This window comes from Microplitis mediator, chromosome 1 (genome assembly GCF_029852145.1).
Source record: "Microplitis mediator isolate UGA2020A chromosome 1, iyMicMedi2.1, whole genome shotgun sequence".
Classification (NCBI taxonomy): domain Eukaryota; kingdom Metazoa; phylum Arthropoda; class Insecta; order Hymenoptera; family Braconidae; genus Microplitis; species Microplitis mediator.
The window spans coordinates 2,039,580-2,053,592 of NC_079969.1; the positions used below are offsets into that span (position 1 = coordinate 2,039,580).

The 14,013-nt window shown below is 31.0% G+C and overlaps 4 protein-coding genes across 4 annotated transcripts; all 4 read left to right on the plus strand.

The window, feature by feature from the left end:
* The first annotated feature begins 551 nt into the window (after positions 1 to 551).
* LOC130663686 (uncharacterized) lies at positions 552 to 2,431 on the plus strand. Its single transcript, XM_057463081.1, has 4 exons — positions 552 to 811; positions 882 to 1,213; positions 1,961 to 2,182; positions 2,249 to 2,431. The coding sequence occupies exons 1-4, from the start codon at positions 757 to 759 to the stop codon at positions 2,381 to 2,383; spliced, it is 744 nt and encodes a 247-aa protein (XP_057319064.1). The 5' UTR covers positions 552 to 756; the 3' UTR covers positions 2,384 to 2,431.
* Positions 2,432 to 4,319: 1,888 nt separating this feature from the next.
* On the plus strand, positions 4,320 to 7,072 carry LOC130678158 (uncharacterized). Its single transcript, XM_057485192.1, has 4 exons — positions 4,320 to 4,556; positions 5,352 to 5,750; positions 6,232 to 6,471; positions 6,920 to 7,072. The coding sequence occupies exons 1-4, from the start codon at positions 4,482 to 4,484 to the stop codon at positions 7,070 to 7,072; spliced, it is 867 nt and encodes a 288-aa protein (XP_057341175.1). The 5' UTR covers positions 4,320 to 4,481.
* A 257-nt stretch (positions 7,073 to 7,329) lies between these two features.
* Positions 7,330 to 11,339, plus strand: LOC130663543 (TBC domain-containing protein kinase-like protein). The gene is made up of 5 exons (XM_057462825.1): positions 7,330 to 9,178; positions 9,561 to 9,820; positions 10,229 to 10,356; positions 10,425 to 10,593; positions 11,129 to 11,339. Exons 1-5 carry the CDS (start codon positions 7,396 to 7,398, stop codon positions 11,249 to 11,251), a joined length of 2,463 nt encoding a protein of 820 aa, XP_057318808.1. The 5' UTR covers positions 7,330 to 7,395; the 3' UTR covers positions 11,252 to 11,339.
* Positions 11,340 to 11,479: 140 nt separating this feature from the next.
* LOC130663680 (snake venom serine protease BmSP-like) lies at positions 11,480 to 13,926 on the plus strand. The gene is made up of 4 exons (XM_057463065.1): positions 11,480 to 11,615; positions 12,534 to 12,874; positions 12,937 to 13,167; positions 13,715 to 13,926. Exons 1-4 carry the CDS (start codon positions 11,558 to 11,560, stop codon positions 13,850 to 13,852), a joined length of 768 nt encoding a protein of 255 aa, XP_057319048.1. The 5' UTR covers positions 11,480 to 11,557; the 3' UTR covers positions 13,853 to 13,926.
* Positions 13,927 to 14,013: the final 87 nt, after the last annotated feature.

A 14,013-nucleotide genomic window follows, 5' to 3' on the forward strand; every position in this document is an offset into this window, starting at 1 on the left:
CGTACGTACACACATACATACACTCGGACATCATCGTGAAATTAGTCAGGATAGCTTCCTAGGACCTCGAAACGTCGACATCTGATGGAAATTCGATTTTCGTAAATCGGACCGAAACCAATAACTTCCCGAATTTTTGAAAATTTACAATTTTCTTAGCGGGAAGTTAAAAATTTCTTGCGTAAAAACATCTCCCTGATTAAAACAAATGATTAAAAAGTATTTAAAATGATTTGTTTTTTAATCATTTTAAATACTTTTTAATCCTTCAAATCATTTCTAATCCTGTCTCTTATGGACATTTAACGTGTGAAATCATTTTTAATCATTTTGTTTAATCAGGGCTCTTTTTTTTCCATCAATTTATTACATTTGGATAAATATATATATCAAATATAATTTATCAATACTTATTTGTATTTATTTAGTCCATGGCAATTAATTACCAAATAATAGACTCGAAAAATATTAGAAAAAAAACACTTGTATAGATAAATTCAAACAAAGTAACGATTTCAACCTTGACATTAAATCAAACAAACAACACATTCAACTCATATGTTTTATATGTCCAATTATTAATAACCACATATTTTTTCAATGCTGATAAGATATTTTAACAGGCAATGACACTATTTGTCATGCCATTGATAATAAACAATACAAAAAATTTCGTATAAATAAGCGGGAAATCGAAGGAAAATCATAGTCGGTATTAGAATAAAGCTTCGGAAGTATCGAAATAATTCAAATAATATGTCCGTTAAATTTTTAATTGTCTGTGTTCTCGTTTCTTTTGCTGCTGCGCAAGGTAGGATTTTTTTGTTCATAAATTTAATTTTATTTATTTGAATTTATTTGTATTTTTAATTGAAATGCAGACGATCTTTATGAGCAGCATGCTGAGTATCCGAGTGGTATAAATGATTTTAATTATCGAGACACTTATAACTATCGTTGGATGACGATAAAATATGTGGGGATGCGATTCCCTGATTCGGTGATCGTTAGCGAGGAGAATGGATCCAATTACTATGGGTGCGTTGGTGTGCCGGTCAGCAAGAAGCATGTGCTGATTGCTAGGTCTTGTAGGATTGGTTTGAATAAGAGGTTGGTGGCGGTCGCTGCTGGGGCTGTCGATTGGGACCAAGAAAATTCGTACCGTAGAGTTGAAAAAGTTGATAATGTTGGGGATAATTTGGCTGTTGTTACTGTAAGTGACATCGAATTTGTTTATTCGATTATCAAATTATTAATTCGATATATCAATTCCATAATTCGAGATATCGATTCATCGAATCATTAATTCAATATATCGATTCCATAATTTAATATATCGATTCCATAATTCGATGTATCGATTCCATAATTCGATGTGTCGATTCCATAATTCGAGGTATCGATTCATCGAATCATTGATTTGATGTATCAACTCCGCAACTCAATATATCGATTCTATAATTCAATGTATCGATTCCATAATTCGATTGATCGATTTATTAATTCGATTGATCGATTTATTAATTCGATTGATCGATTTATTAATTCTATATATCGATTCCATAATTCAATATATCGATTCCATAATTCGATGTATCGATTCCATTATTCGATTGATCGATTCTATAATTCGAGGTATCAATTCATCGAATCATTAATTTGATGTATCAACTCCATAATTCAATATATCGATTCTATAATTCGATGTATCGATTCCATAATTCGATATATCGAAATCTGGATTGAAAGTATCGAATAAAAAATTCGATTTATTGAAATTGATTAAAAAATCGATGTATTGATATCGATATCTTGAACTCAATCGGAATCGATTTCTCAAAACTTATAATAAATTGATAAGTCGAAATCGATAAAAATTTGATTTATCGAAATCAATAAGAAAAAAAATCGATTTATAAAAATTCAATTATTCAAAATTAAAATTAAATTTGTATTTTAGTTACAAAATGAAATAACTGAAAATATTCAAATCTTTACTTTACCTTCGTCAAATATTCAAACCAATGACGTTTATGAATCATTCGGATGGAGCTCAATGTGTCCCGGTGTCATGGGAAAAAACCGCAAAGGAACTTTCGACAGATTAATATCGATTATTGACCAAGAAAAGTGTAGAACTATTGATCAAACTCTCGCATGTGGACAAGATAGTTCACGAAAAGTAATTTTTTTAAATCAGAATTTTTAAATTAATAACAATAAAAATTAACTATTTTTTTATTAATAGGTCGGTAAATCATCACCAATTGTCAATGGTCGTATTATCGTTGGATTCACTAAGTTTGAATGCTCAGCAAGGGGTGGCGTCATCAAAGTATTTCCATTTGTTAATCAAATTAATAATATTATTGAAAATAATTAATAATTAATAAATGAAAAATATGTTAACAAAAATGTATCTAAATAACAGTGCCAATAAATACCTGAATTTTAATCAAAAAAACTTTTTCTTTCTTGGAAAACAAATTTAATTAACTCGCTAATCACATGGTTAATATATGATTAATCGACTTATGATTAAATTGAATATCATATTCTCGTACCTGGTAAAATTCCCAGTAAAATGAATACCCGCAACTATACATTACGACAAATAACTTATTAATCATTTTAACCATTAATTAATGATTAATGCACGAATATTTGTATGCAAAATTTTTCTGGTGAAAAATGAGTAGCATTCTTGTGTTCTGATTAGAATTTCCAGTATAATAAGTACACGCAACGGTACATTATGGCACATGACCAATTAATCATTTTAATCATTAATTAATGATTAATGTCCATTACTTTTGAACCAAAAATTTTTTAACGGAAAAATAAGTAGACTTCTTACATTCTTGATGAAATTCCGCGCAAAATTAATACTTACGACACCATTTTCAAATTTTTGTTAATGTCATTAACTAATTAAATGATTAATGGCCAGGTTCGACTTTTGATCGCCAATATTTTTTAAATATATCGATGTAGGTACTCGTTTTACTCGAAATTTACTCAATAACAACAAGAAAATATCGATTTAAAAAAAAAAAATTTAGAAAAAATTAATTATGATAATAATAATAATTAACTGGATTTTTTTTCATCGAAAATGTAATGATGTGGGTACTTAAATTTCATAAAATTACATCACGAGTTTCCCAGTATTACTTTTTTATCGATAACTTTCATGTCATTAAATACCGATTTAAAGTAATTATAAACTATTTTTAGTCAAAAATAAAAATTTAATTAAATTATAATTCGGTAATTTTTTTTTTATTATAAGATTTAACGACAAAGCATAACCTTGAAGTGTTATTGACTTCTAAAAAAATTATTTAATTACTTTTCAAAGATAAAAATAAATTAGTTCGAAAAAAAAAAATTTATCTTCAGTAGTCACCTAAACTTTCTTGAAACTGCAGCTCTTTCAATGATCATGATTAAATTAATAATCACTTTGGCTCTTCTAAATTTAATTACTGCCGAGAGTAAGTACTGAAAAAAAAAATCAAGAAATTTAAATTTTCCAATTTTTGTAGCAAAACGATTTGTCAGTTTGCATTGAAATTGAAACGGGATTTAAATTTTGATGCCTTTTTTAAATTCCCGCAAAAATTTTTAAAATTGATTAATTTATTTTTGAGAAATTCATTCTAGGCACGGAAGTCTTGAGCCGTTGGTCAGCAATTAAAAAAATCGCCGATCGTTTCCCAACGGCGGCAATTATCGTTGAGTCGAGCGCAATAGACTATTCCGGCTGTATCGGAGTACCGATATCGGAAAGACACATCATATATTCAACCCTCTGTCATAAAGTCGATGTCAATAAGTCCGCGGTTATCGTAAATGATGCCGTTGATTGGGATAATGAAAATTCTTACCGATCTGTTGAAAGTTCGCGGGTCTTCGGAGCTCACATAGCGCTTTTGACGGTAAATGATCAATAACTTTTAAACTAATCGACTTATGACAAAATTCACAGAGACCTTTTTTATAGAGAATTTAATTTTCTATAAATTCATTTCTGTACATTTTTATCATATCTGTGATAGTTTACCCATAATTTGAATTTGAAGTTTAAGAAAATAGAATTTTTTTACGAAGTCCCCAAAAATAAAATTCTTATTTATTTAAAATTAATATTCTGGCTAAACTTTCAAATTTACAGAAAAATTTGTAGATATCTTTTTTGTAGAGAATAAAATTTCCTATAAAAAGTGTGAATTACATTTTTGTCATATCTTCAATAGTTTAGCAGTAATTTGAATATTAATAATTATTCATCAATTTTTTTTGTCCAGCTAAAAAATAAAATAAAAAAAAATATAACTTTGTATAAATTATCGCCATCTTTTTTGGAATCGAGTTATAACCTGACGTCATTTGGTCAACGTGCATGCTGTAGTTATAATTTTTCAATCAATGGTCTGGAAGCTGGTGAAAATTTATTAGAACAAAACGTAACTCGTTACATGGAATGTTTTGATACCGACACCGATCCGAATTCAGTTAGAATTTGTCGGCCTAAATCTCTAGATATTGCGTCAGTAAGTAGAATTTTATACTAAAAATAAGTTATCAATCCTCATATACATTGAATTTAACCTATTATTAATGAATTAATCTATTAATCAAATGATTAATCAACTTTATGAAAAATTAAACTTGATAATTGTATAGCTGGCGAAATTTCCAGTAAAATGAGTACCCACAACAATAAATTACGACACATGACTCATTAATCATTTTAATCATTAATTAACGATTAATGTCCTAATATTCATCTGAAAAATTTTTCCACCGAAAAACGAGTAGCTTTCTCGTATCCTCATCAAAATTTCCAGTGTAATGAGTACACGCAACCATACGTTACGACACATGACCCATTAATCATCTTAATCATTAATTAATGATGAATGTCCATTAAATTTGAACTAAAAATTTTGTTACAGAAAAGTAAGTAGACTTCTTACATTCACGATAAAATTACGCGCAAAATTAGTACTTACGACACTATTTTCCATTTTTTGATAATGTCATTAATTAATGAAATGATTAATGGCCGGCTCTGACTTGCGATCGCCATTTTTTTTTAAACAAATCGATGTGGGTACTCATCTTACTCGGAATTTCGTCCATAACAACGAGACAATAATAATTTTTAATAAAAAAAACTTTGAAAAATTAATCATTATAATAATTAACACAATTTTTTTTTTTAACGAAAATATAATGATGTGGGTATTCAAACTTCGTGAAATTGAGTCACGAGTCCAACGTTTACTTAAAAAATACTGATATATTTTTTTCATAAATTTTATTAACTAATTTTTGGCATACAGGTTGAGGGTGGATCACCAGTAATTGATAACAATTACACGATCTATGGATTTATAGAAAAAGAATGCAAAATAATAAATAAATTTCATCAAATTGCTCCTTATTTTGAGGGCATTAACGCGATAATTAATCGCGATTTAAATCGTCGGCAGTTAAAAATAAAAGAAATTACTCGAAGATTTACAAAATCAGCCATCATTATTACTAAAGATGATGATAATGGATGTCTAGGTGTACCGATAACACAACGACACATAATTTATTCGAAATTATGCAACAAAATTGATTCCAATGCACAGGTTGGGTCAATTTTCGTCGCGAGCTTTAATTGGGACGCAAATACTTTATATCGGCCTGTAAAAAAACGCCGAGAATTCGGTGGTAATTTTATTCTTTTGACGGTAAGTTTAAAATAATTATTAATTACATTATTTTAAAAATATAAAATGGCGGGAAAATTTAAAATTTGATTTTTTTTTAAATTATTAACTTTGAAGGACCGTTGCTAGGAAACTATGGAGTTTATGAAAAAAGTTGTAAGGACCTTTTTTGTAGAGAATTTGAAGAGCTAAAAATTTGTATTCTTATAAATTTTTCGTATTTTCAATATTTCAGCCGTAATTTGGAATTTAAGTAACAGAAAAACAATTTCAAGATCTTTTTCATGATCAAAAATTTTTTTTGAACTTTAAATTCAAATTCTGAGTAAACTATTAGAGATACGATAAAAATATACTGACATAAATTTGTAGGAAATCAAATTTTCTATCAAAAAGGTTCTCATCACTTTTTATGTAACTTCATCAGAAGCCGAGATAATGGATAAAATTTTTAAAAAACTTATTTAAGTTCAATAAATAATTTTTAAATTTTTTCTTGAAGCTTGAAAACGATATCGAAAAAACGATACCCCTCTATAAATTACCATCAGTCCAACTACAGTCTCATGATGAATTATTATCATTTGGTTATACTGCATCTTGTTATAACGACGGCGAGTATTCACAAGAAGGAGACGATCCATTTTTTCGCAAAACTGTTTATTATGATCCAAGTGGGGTCTTAACTCCTAGACAATATTTACATAATCACTATTTATTCCAATACAGTTATTATCTGCAGGTTCGTTAATTTTTTTACTATTTCATAAAAAAAAAAAATTATTTGGAATTATTCATTGTATCAAGTTTTTAGGATAACAGATATCTCCGTTATTATTGAAGATAAATGTATATCATTGGAGGTCATTGGAAAGGAAATTTAATATCCTATAAATTTTGTCTGATAGCAAAATTATGTAGGATATATATTTTCAAAGATAAAGTCATTTAAAACAAAAAATATGTTCATTACTATTTTCCAATTCTTTTAAACGGCTGTAACTTTTGAACCGTCGGTCCTACAGAAATTTATAAAGAGTCAAAAATTGTAGGAAATCAAATTTCCTTTCCAATGATCATATACAACGTATACTTATCTCTCATATTTTCCAAGATATCACCACTTAAAATCCCACACAGTAAATTTAAAAAAAAAAATAATTACAATAATTAACTTAATTAAATTACAGATGAGCAAAGGATCGCCGATTGTCAATAGAGATAACAACATAATCTTCGGATTTGCAGAATTTGAATGCGCCACTTTCGGTTCCTTCAAATCCATACTAAATTACTCTCTTTCAATAACCGACGCTGTCTTACAAGATTCATTAAATAATTAATCCATTAATTATTTCTATTAAATAAATTAATAATAATCAAAACTTTACTTATTTACCCCCCCCCTTCCCACCCCAACCTTTTTACTTCCCTAATTACCTAAAAAATCTTCAAGAACTCTAAATTCGAATTTCAAATCTCCCGCGTAAATTCAAAATTCAAATATTTCCCGCTGAAATCTTCCGGGTTGCATTTTTACCCACCAGCGCAGTCACTAAAGGGATTTCCCTCTTTACCAGCCTCCCCGAACCCCAGATCGTCATTTGTTGTTATCTGTTTCCATAACCTGGTTATCAAAACAAATAAAAAAGTGAGTGAGTTAAAAATGTGCCCCGCGATATTAGACAACGAGGAGCGTAGTCTCGGGGGTATGACTTTTTTCGCCCAAAGTCACCCAACAGAACTCTGTGGTAGCAATGGACTGCCCGTAACCCCAAATTCCATAACAATTTACGGTAAATCGCAATTTCTAAAGACAATTCGTCACCAAAATTTGTCGTCGTACCTCGATATAGTCCGCGGTAAACACGAACGGACGATTGTGGTCGCGGAATACACAGGGGCGCCATTGTCCGGTCACATAACCAACGAAAATTTAACTTGGGCCACTATTAAGTACATCGCGTACCAATGCCTGTCCGCACTGACCCACATCCACGACCTGGGTCTGACCCACCGGCACCTGAGTCCCGAAAATATTCTGATTACCAAAAATCACGACATAAAACTTTACAACTACGGGCTCTACTTCATGACCGATTACGGCCGGAATGTGAGTTTCCCTATCGGGTACCCCAAGTACACGGCGCCCGAGGTCTTTCTCCATGACCAGACGGTGGTCAGTAGTCCCAAAGTCGACAGTTGGTCCATCGGCATGATCATTGCCGAGCTACTGCTCAAAAAGTCCTTGTGGCCAAACCTAAAACTGGCCCAGTGCCTGTGGAAGCTTCTGAGTCTCCTTCAGTCCGAAAACGGAATCTTTGAACGGCTGGCCCGTGAGTGTGACTCCCATGATATTTACAAATCAATACCCCAAGATCTGCGGCAATTCGTAGAGGCCGCACTGGAGGTTAATCCGTCGAAACGTTTGGGCGCCAAGGAACTTTTGAATCTCCCGCTTTTCAAAGACTTGAGGTCAGGGGACGCTGCAGATGATGACGAGTTCATAGACGTGGTTACACGCAAAATGGACGACTATTACTATCTATGGCAACTCGCTGGTGGCGACATGACAGTCGAGTTAAAAAAACAGGGACTCATTAGATCACGACCGCCCATTTTGTCGATACCGAATTTGATTATTTTGCTGGGTCAGATGTTCGGTCGGCGGGACACCGCGGGTCTGCTGGACCTACGGGTGGTAAAAGTCCCCCTGGATACTTTGAAACAGCGACTGTACCACGTGCCCTACATAGCGAACTGCCCGAAATTGATGACCGAAGCTGACCTTAAGCTACAGGACGAATTGACCAGTTCGACTTCTAAGCTTCCGCTGATCATCCGCGAGAGGGATACCGAGTATCAGTTTTATAGGTTAGTTTTGTATGAGAGACTTCTGCAGGGGTACCCGGTAACACGGACGGCCATTTTGAGAGAAGCTCACAAGGACATTCCGCCACCGGTCAGGGGTAAAGTTTGGGCGGCTTTGCTGGGAGTTGTTGGGGACATTCAGAAGAGGTATGAAAAAATTGACAAGGAAACCCCGACCCACACTGACAGGCAGATTGAGGTCGACATTCCTAGATGTCACCAGTACAGTGAGCTGCTGTCCTCTGGCGCGGGTCATGAGAGACTACAGAGGCTACTGAAGGCCTGGGTTAGGAATAATCCGCAGTACGTCTATTGGCAGGGACTCGACTCACTCACGGCGCCATTTTTGTATTTGAATTTTAACAACGAGGCGAGGGCGTTCGCGTGCCTGGAAGCTTTTGTGCCCAAATACTTGCATCAGTTCTTCCTGAAGGACAACAGTAAGGTCATTCAGGAATACCTGGGAAAGTTTTCGCAGATCATTGGGTTCCATGATCCGAAACTGGCCAATCATTTGAAGGGAATCAATTTTGTGCCGGAATTATTCGCGATTCCTTGGTTTCTTACCATGTTTTCACGTAAGTTATTTTTTTACCGGCGGGGAATTTTTTTTATTTAAAAAATTCAAATTTTTGAAAGTTCCCGCGCTAGTAAATTTTTGGAAAAACTAGAAAATTATTTTTGAAAAAAATTCTATGGCCTCAAGCGATAAAAAATTTGAAATTTTTCTCCACAGTATTTTTTTTTTTATTAAAAATTTAAATTTTATCTAGTTGGCGCCATTTTGATTTCTTAGGCCGCCATTTTGTTTTGAATGAAAATGTCTATGAAAGTAGAAGTTTTTTCGGTTTTTGATGACGTTAATGTTCAGTAAATGAAAAAATGAATTTTCAAAAAAATTTTTTCCAAAAATTGTCCAATTGAAATTTGGAAAAAAATTTTTTTTTTTTTTTGTTACAGATGTATTTCCGTTGCATAAAATTCTTCACTTATGGGACAAATTATTACTAGGAGACTCATCATTTCCTTTGATGGTCGGCCTGGCAATTTTGAAGCAACTGAGAGATTCGTTACTGACCTCCGGTTTCAACGAATGCATTTTATTATTCTCAGACTTACCGGAAATAGACATTGAATTATGTGTCAAAGATTCGATGGATATGTACAATAATACACCTACTAGTATTACTTACCGTAAATATCAGTATGACCAATCAAAAGTAAGTGAAATAATTAAATTCCATCGAAAAAAAAATCCCAACTTATTAAAATTAAAATTCTGACTAAACTATCAAAGATATGACAAAAAGTAAAGAATACAAATTTGTAGGAAATTAAATTCTCTACAAAAAATGTCCTTTTCAATTTTGCCGTATCTTTGATATTTCATGAGAAATTCAATTTTTAAGAAGACTGCGATAAAAATATTGATCACGGGGTAACAATTTATTATTTTCTGTACTTGGAATTAAAATTCTGACTAAAGTATTGGAGATACGAAAAAAATGCACTGATACAAATTTGTAGAGAATTAAATTTCCTACAAAAAATTATTGAGTGACTTTTTTATTGGACCAGAAGTTTGGCGGTAAAATAAATATGAAATAAAAGAAATATTTTTTGTGCAGGCGAATAATTGGAAGGAGCCAGAAAACGGAACTGAAAATATGCCGAGGATCAGTATCGATGATTTTATGTATTACTATGACAATAAACGTGACAAATTAATAGTAGTTGATATCAGAAATAATATACAGTAAGTTTAAAAAAAAATTTTTAGATTTGGAATCTTAATTTTTTACGGATTTTTCTTTTTTCTTTTAGATATGAGCGAGGAGCAGTGAAAGGAAGTATAAATATACCATTCACTAGTGTACAGTTGTCTCATACGAGCATAGAGACACTAGGAAGCCAAGCAAAAATATTAATTGATCATGAAAATAATAATCGGGTTGTGGTTATTATTGGTCCGCATGATCAAAATAATGCTTTGGTAAGTTTTAGTATTTGAGGCGTGTAGAGGAAATGGAGACGAGTAGTTTGAGTACCCACATCGATATGTTTGGGTCTGATTTTTAAACCGCGGATTTTGAATAATTAACTCGCGGGTGAAACTACTCACGAATCAATTTTTCAGAATATACTCTTGTGGGTACTCATTTTATAGGAAATTTTGTGCTCTCTCGAGAGATCATACCCAGTTTTTTCAAAAATTGTTTTTTCCTATTTTCAAAATTTCTTTTTTTTCGTTTTTTGATAAAAATTACACAAACCACGTCAGTGCATAGAGGAGGTGATGCCGAGCAGTTTGAGTACCCACATCAATATAATTGAACCGGAAGTACCATAAGTATTTTATATATATTTAAACATATATGTGAAATCATTGATTAATGACTTTGTTAAAATATAGTCATGTGGGTACTCATTCAACGCGGAATTTGATCAGTAATTCAGATACCATAGTCATATATTTTTAAAAAAATTATCACTCAACATATCACAGTAATTTATAATTTTTTTTTCAGTTTGCCGAATTTTTGATAAAATGTAACATAGCAGGAGTATGCTCTCTACAGGATGGTATTTATGCCCTCAGATCAAAGTGTCCAAATATTCTGGTATCAATACGTGACCAAATATTTGTATAAATTAATTATATATACATATATATTTATATATTTTTATATAAAATATTTTAATTGTAAATTTAAAAAATATAAATAATTTTTCTTTTTATTATCGTTATCATCCATGGGATTGAAACCTTGATCTCTAATTTATTTTAACCCCTGGTTTATTCCATTAAATAGTCATATATTTATTACATAATTAATATTTTTTTTTTATAATTATTTATACATAAGTGATACTTATAATCTGATATATTTCACTTATAAAGACGACATCGATCATAGAGGCAATTTATTAAATATAGATTTTACTTTCTTTTAAAAATGATTAAAAAATTTTTAATTATTTTTTTTATTATTAAAATTACCACCGCTAATCATGGTAAGTTCAATTTGTTTTTTTTTTTAATTAGTATTAATAATTAAGATATAAAATATGTATTTTTTAATTACGGGAGTTAATTAGTTGACTTAAAAATATTTTTATTAAAAAAAAAAACGTGGATTGATTTTTTTTTTTTAATTAGCTGTAACTTTTAAACCGTTGGCCCTACGAAAATTTATAAAGAGTCAAAAATTGTAGGAAATTAAATTTCCTTTCTAACGAACATATACAACATATATTTATTTCTCATATTTTTCAAGACATCACCAATTAAAGTCACAACTCCAATAAATTGATTAAATTTTCTTAAAAATATTTTTAAAACGGCTGTAACTTTTGAACCATTGGCCCTACGGAAATTTATAAAGAGTAAAAAATTGTAGGAAATTAAATTTCCTTCCCAACGAACATATACAACATATATTTATCTCTCATATTTTTCAAGACATCACCAATTAAAGTCACAACTCAAATAAATTAATAAAATTTTCTTTAAAATATTTTTAAAATGGCTGTAACTTTTGAACCATTGGCCCTACGGAAATTTATAAAGAGTCAAAAATTGTAGGAAATTCAATTTCCTTTCTAACGAACATATACAACATATATTTATTTCTCATATTTTTCAAGACATCACCAATTAAAGTCACAACTCCAATAAATTGATTAAATTTTCTTAAAAATATTTTTAAAACGGCTGTAACTTTTGAACCGTTGGCCCTACAAAAATTTATAAAGAGTCAAAAATTGTAGAAAATTAAATTTCCTTTCCAATGATCATATACAACATATATTTATCTCTCATATTTTTTAAGCTACTACCAATTAAAGGCACATCGATAGTAAATTATCAGTCATTTTTACAATTTTTATTTATTATTATTATTATCAACAACAAAAATTCTGTCATTAAAGAAATACCAAGAGATCAGTGCACAGACGAATTAAGCGAAATAGTCCTCGATGAAGCCGCCGCGAAAGGGTTCGCGCGTGTAAACGGCGCCGACGGTATCGAGAACACAACCAACCTCGTCTTTATAGCAAACACCCAGGGCTCGCCTCAATATTATCCATGCCCAGGAGTTCTCTTATCAAAAACACACGTACTTACATCAGCACATTGCACCGTCGACGATCATGTGCTCGTCATAACCGGTTACAAGTTCAATTTAGACGAACAAACCGAAGAATTTATTAACACGACCGTCAGTCAAGTTATTCAAGTACCCGGTGCTTCGAATCTCATAATTCTCAAGGTAATTTTTATATAAATTTTTTATAATTTAAAAAAACTAAAAAAAAAAATTTGAAAATTTAGATGGCAAAAGAACTTCGTGATGACAATGAACGGAAAATTCTTGAATTGCCAACGAGAGATTCAGAAGTAGAGAAAATTTACAAAATCGTTGGCTGGAGTTTTACTCCAGGTCGCGATATTTTCTTTGACCCTTTTCTTATTCATGAGGGAGACGCTAAAGTTACTGATACAGTTTCCTGTACGAGGACGAACAGCGACGAGTTGTGTATGGAGTTAATAAATACAACTGAGGTAAAAAAAATTTTATTCAATACATTTTTTAGTTTTTTCTTTTACTGGAATCAAAATTTTTCAAAACCGACAACTGGGTGTTGTACAGAATGCGATGACGAGTAAAATGAGTACCCACGTCAATATGTTTTGACGCAAGTCATTTTAAGTCAAAATTTTTTTTTTTTAATTATCAATTTTCGAATTAAAATTTTATTTATCCGAACATATTGATGTGGGTACTCATTTTTCAGGAAATTTTACAAGGATTACAAAAATCACGTTAATTTAAAAAAAACATTATTTTTTATTTTTATTTTTATTTTCTTGTCAAATTACATGAGCGCCCAACAGCTTACATATATCGACTCCTCACACAATTACGAGTCACTAGAGTACCCACATCACGTACTTCTATTAATTATTAATTTTCATAACAATTAATCAACAAATTAATTAACTAATTATCAATTGATCAAAAAATATCGATGTGGGTACTCATTCCACAGGAAATTTTACCAAAAATTCAAATATTAACTTCTTTTTATTTTATTAAAATATCCTTTAGGAATACAATATGATCATCGGGTCACCGTTGATTCAAAACGACCAGATTATGGGCTTCACTCACTTCAATTGCAACACAAAAGGACCAGTCACAAAAGTATTTCCATACGTCGACGAAATAAAAAAAATTATTTCATAAAAATATAAATTACAAATATTTTAATTTATATCTGTCATGTCTCTAATAAATAAAAATATATATAGTTATATAGATATATACACAATACATGTGTTATGAATACCTCAATATGTTCCGTATCCTAGCAACCGCGAGCACAACACAACACAAAAACATCAATA

Bases quoted from the DNA above. Each gene is read 5' to 3' on its own strand.
- LOC130663686 (XM_057463081.1), top strand. From the start codon at position 757: ATGTCCGTTAAATTTTTAATTGTCTGTGTTCTCGTTTCTTTTGCTGCT. The intron at 812-881 runs GTAGGATTTTTT...ATTGAAATGCAG, and splicing joins TTCTTTTGCTGCTGCGCAAG to ACGATCTTTATGAGCAGCAT. The intron at 1,214-1,960 runs GTAAGTGACATC...TTTGTATTTTAG, and splicing joins ATAATTTGGCTGTTGTTACT to TTACAAAATGAAATAACTGA.
- LOC130678158 (XM_057485192.1), top strand. From the start codon at position 4,482: ATGGAATGTTTTGATACCGACACCGATCCGAATTCAGTTAGAATTTGT. The intron at 4,557-5,351 runs GTAAGTAGAATT...TTTGGCATACAG, and splicing joins AATCTCTAGATATTGCGTCA to GTTGAGGGTGGATCACCAGT. The intron at 6,472-6,919 runs GTTCGTTAATTT...ATTAAATTACAG, and splicing joins AATACAGTTATTATCTGCAG to ATGAGCAAAGGATCGCCGAT.
- LOC130663543 (XM_057462825.1), top strand. From the start codon at position 7,396: ATGTGCCCCGCGATATTAGACAACGAGGAGCGTAGTCTCGGGGGTATG. The intron at 9,821-10,228 runs GTAAGTGAAATA...TTTTTTGTGCAG, and splicing joins ATCAGTATGACCAATCAAAA to GCGAATAATTGGAAGGAGCC. The intron at 10,594-11,128 runs GTAAGTTTTAGT...TTTTTTTTTCAG, and splicing joins ATGATCAAAATAATGCTTTG to TTTGCCGAATTTTTGATAAA.
- LOC130663680 (XM_057463065.1), top strand. From the start codon at position 11,558: ATGATTAAAAAATTTTTAATTATTTTTTTTATTATTAAAATTACCACC. The intron at 12,875-12,936 runs GTAATTTTTATA...TTGAAAATTTAG, and splicing joins CGAATCTCATAATTCTCAAG to ATGGCAAAAGAACTTCGTGA. The intron at 13,168-13,714 runs GTAAAAAAAATT...AATATCCTTTAG, and splicing joins AGTTAATAAATACAACTGAG to GAATACAATATGATCATCGG.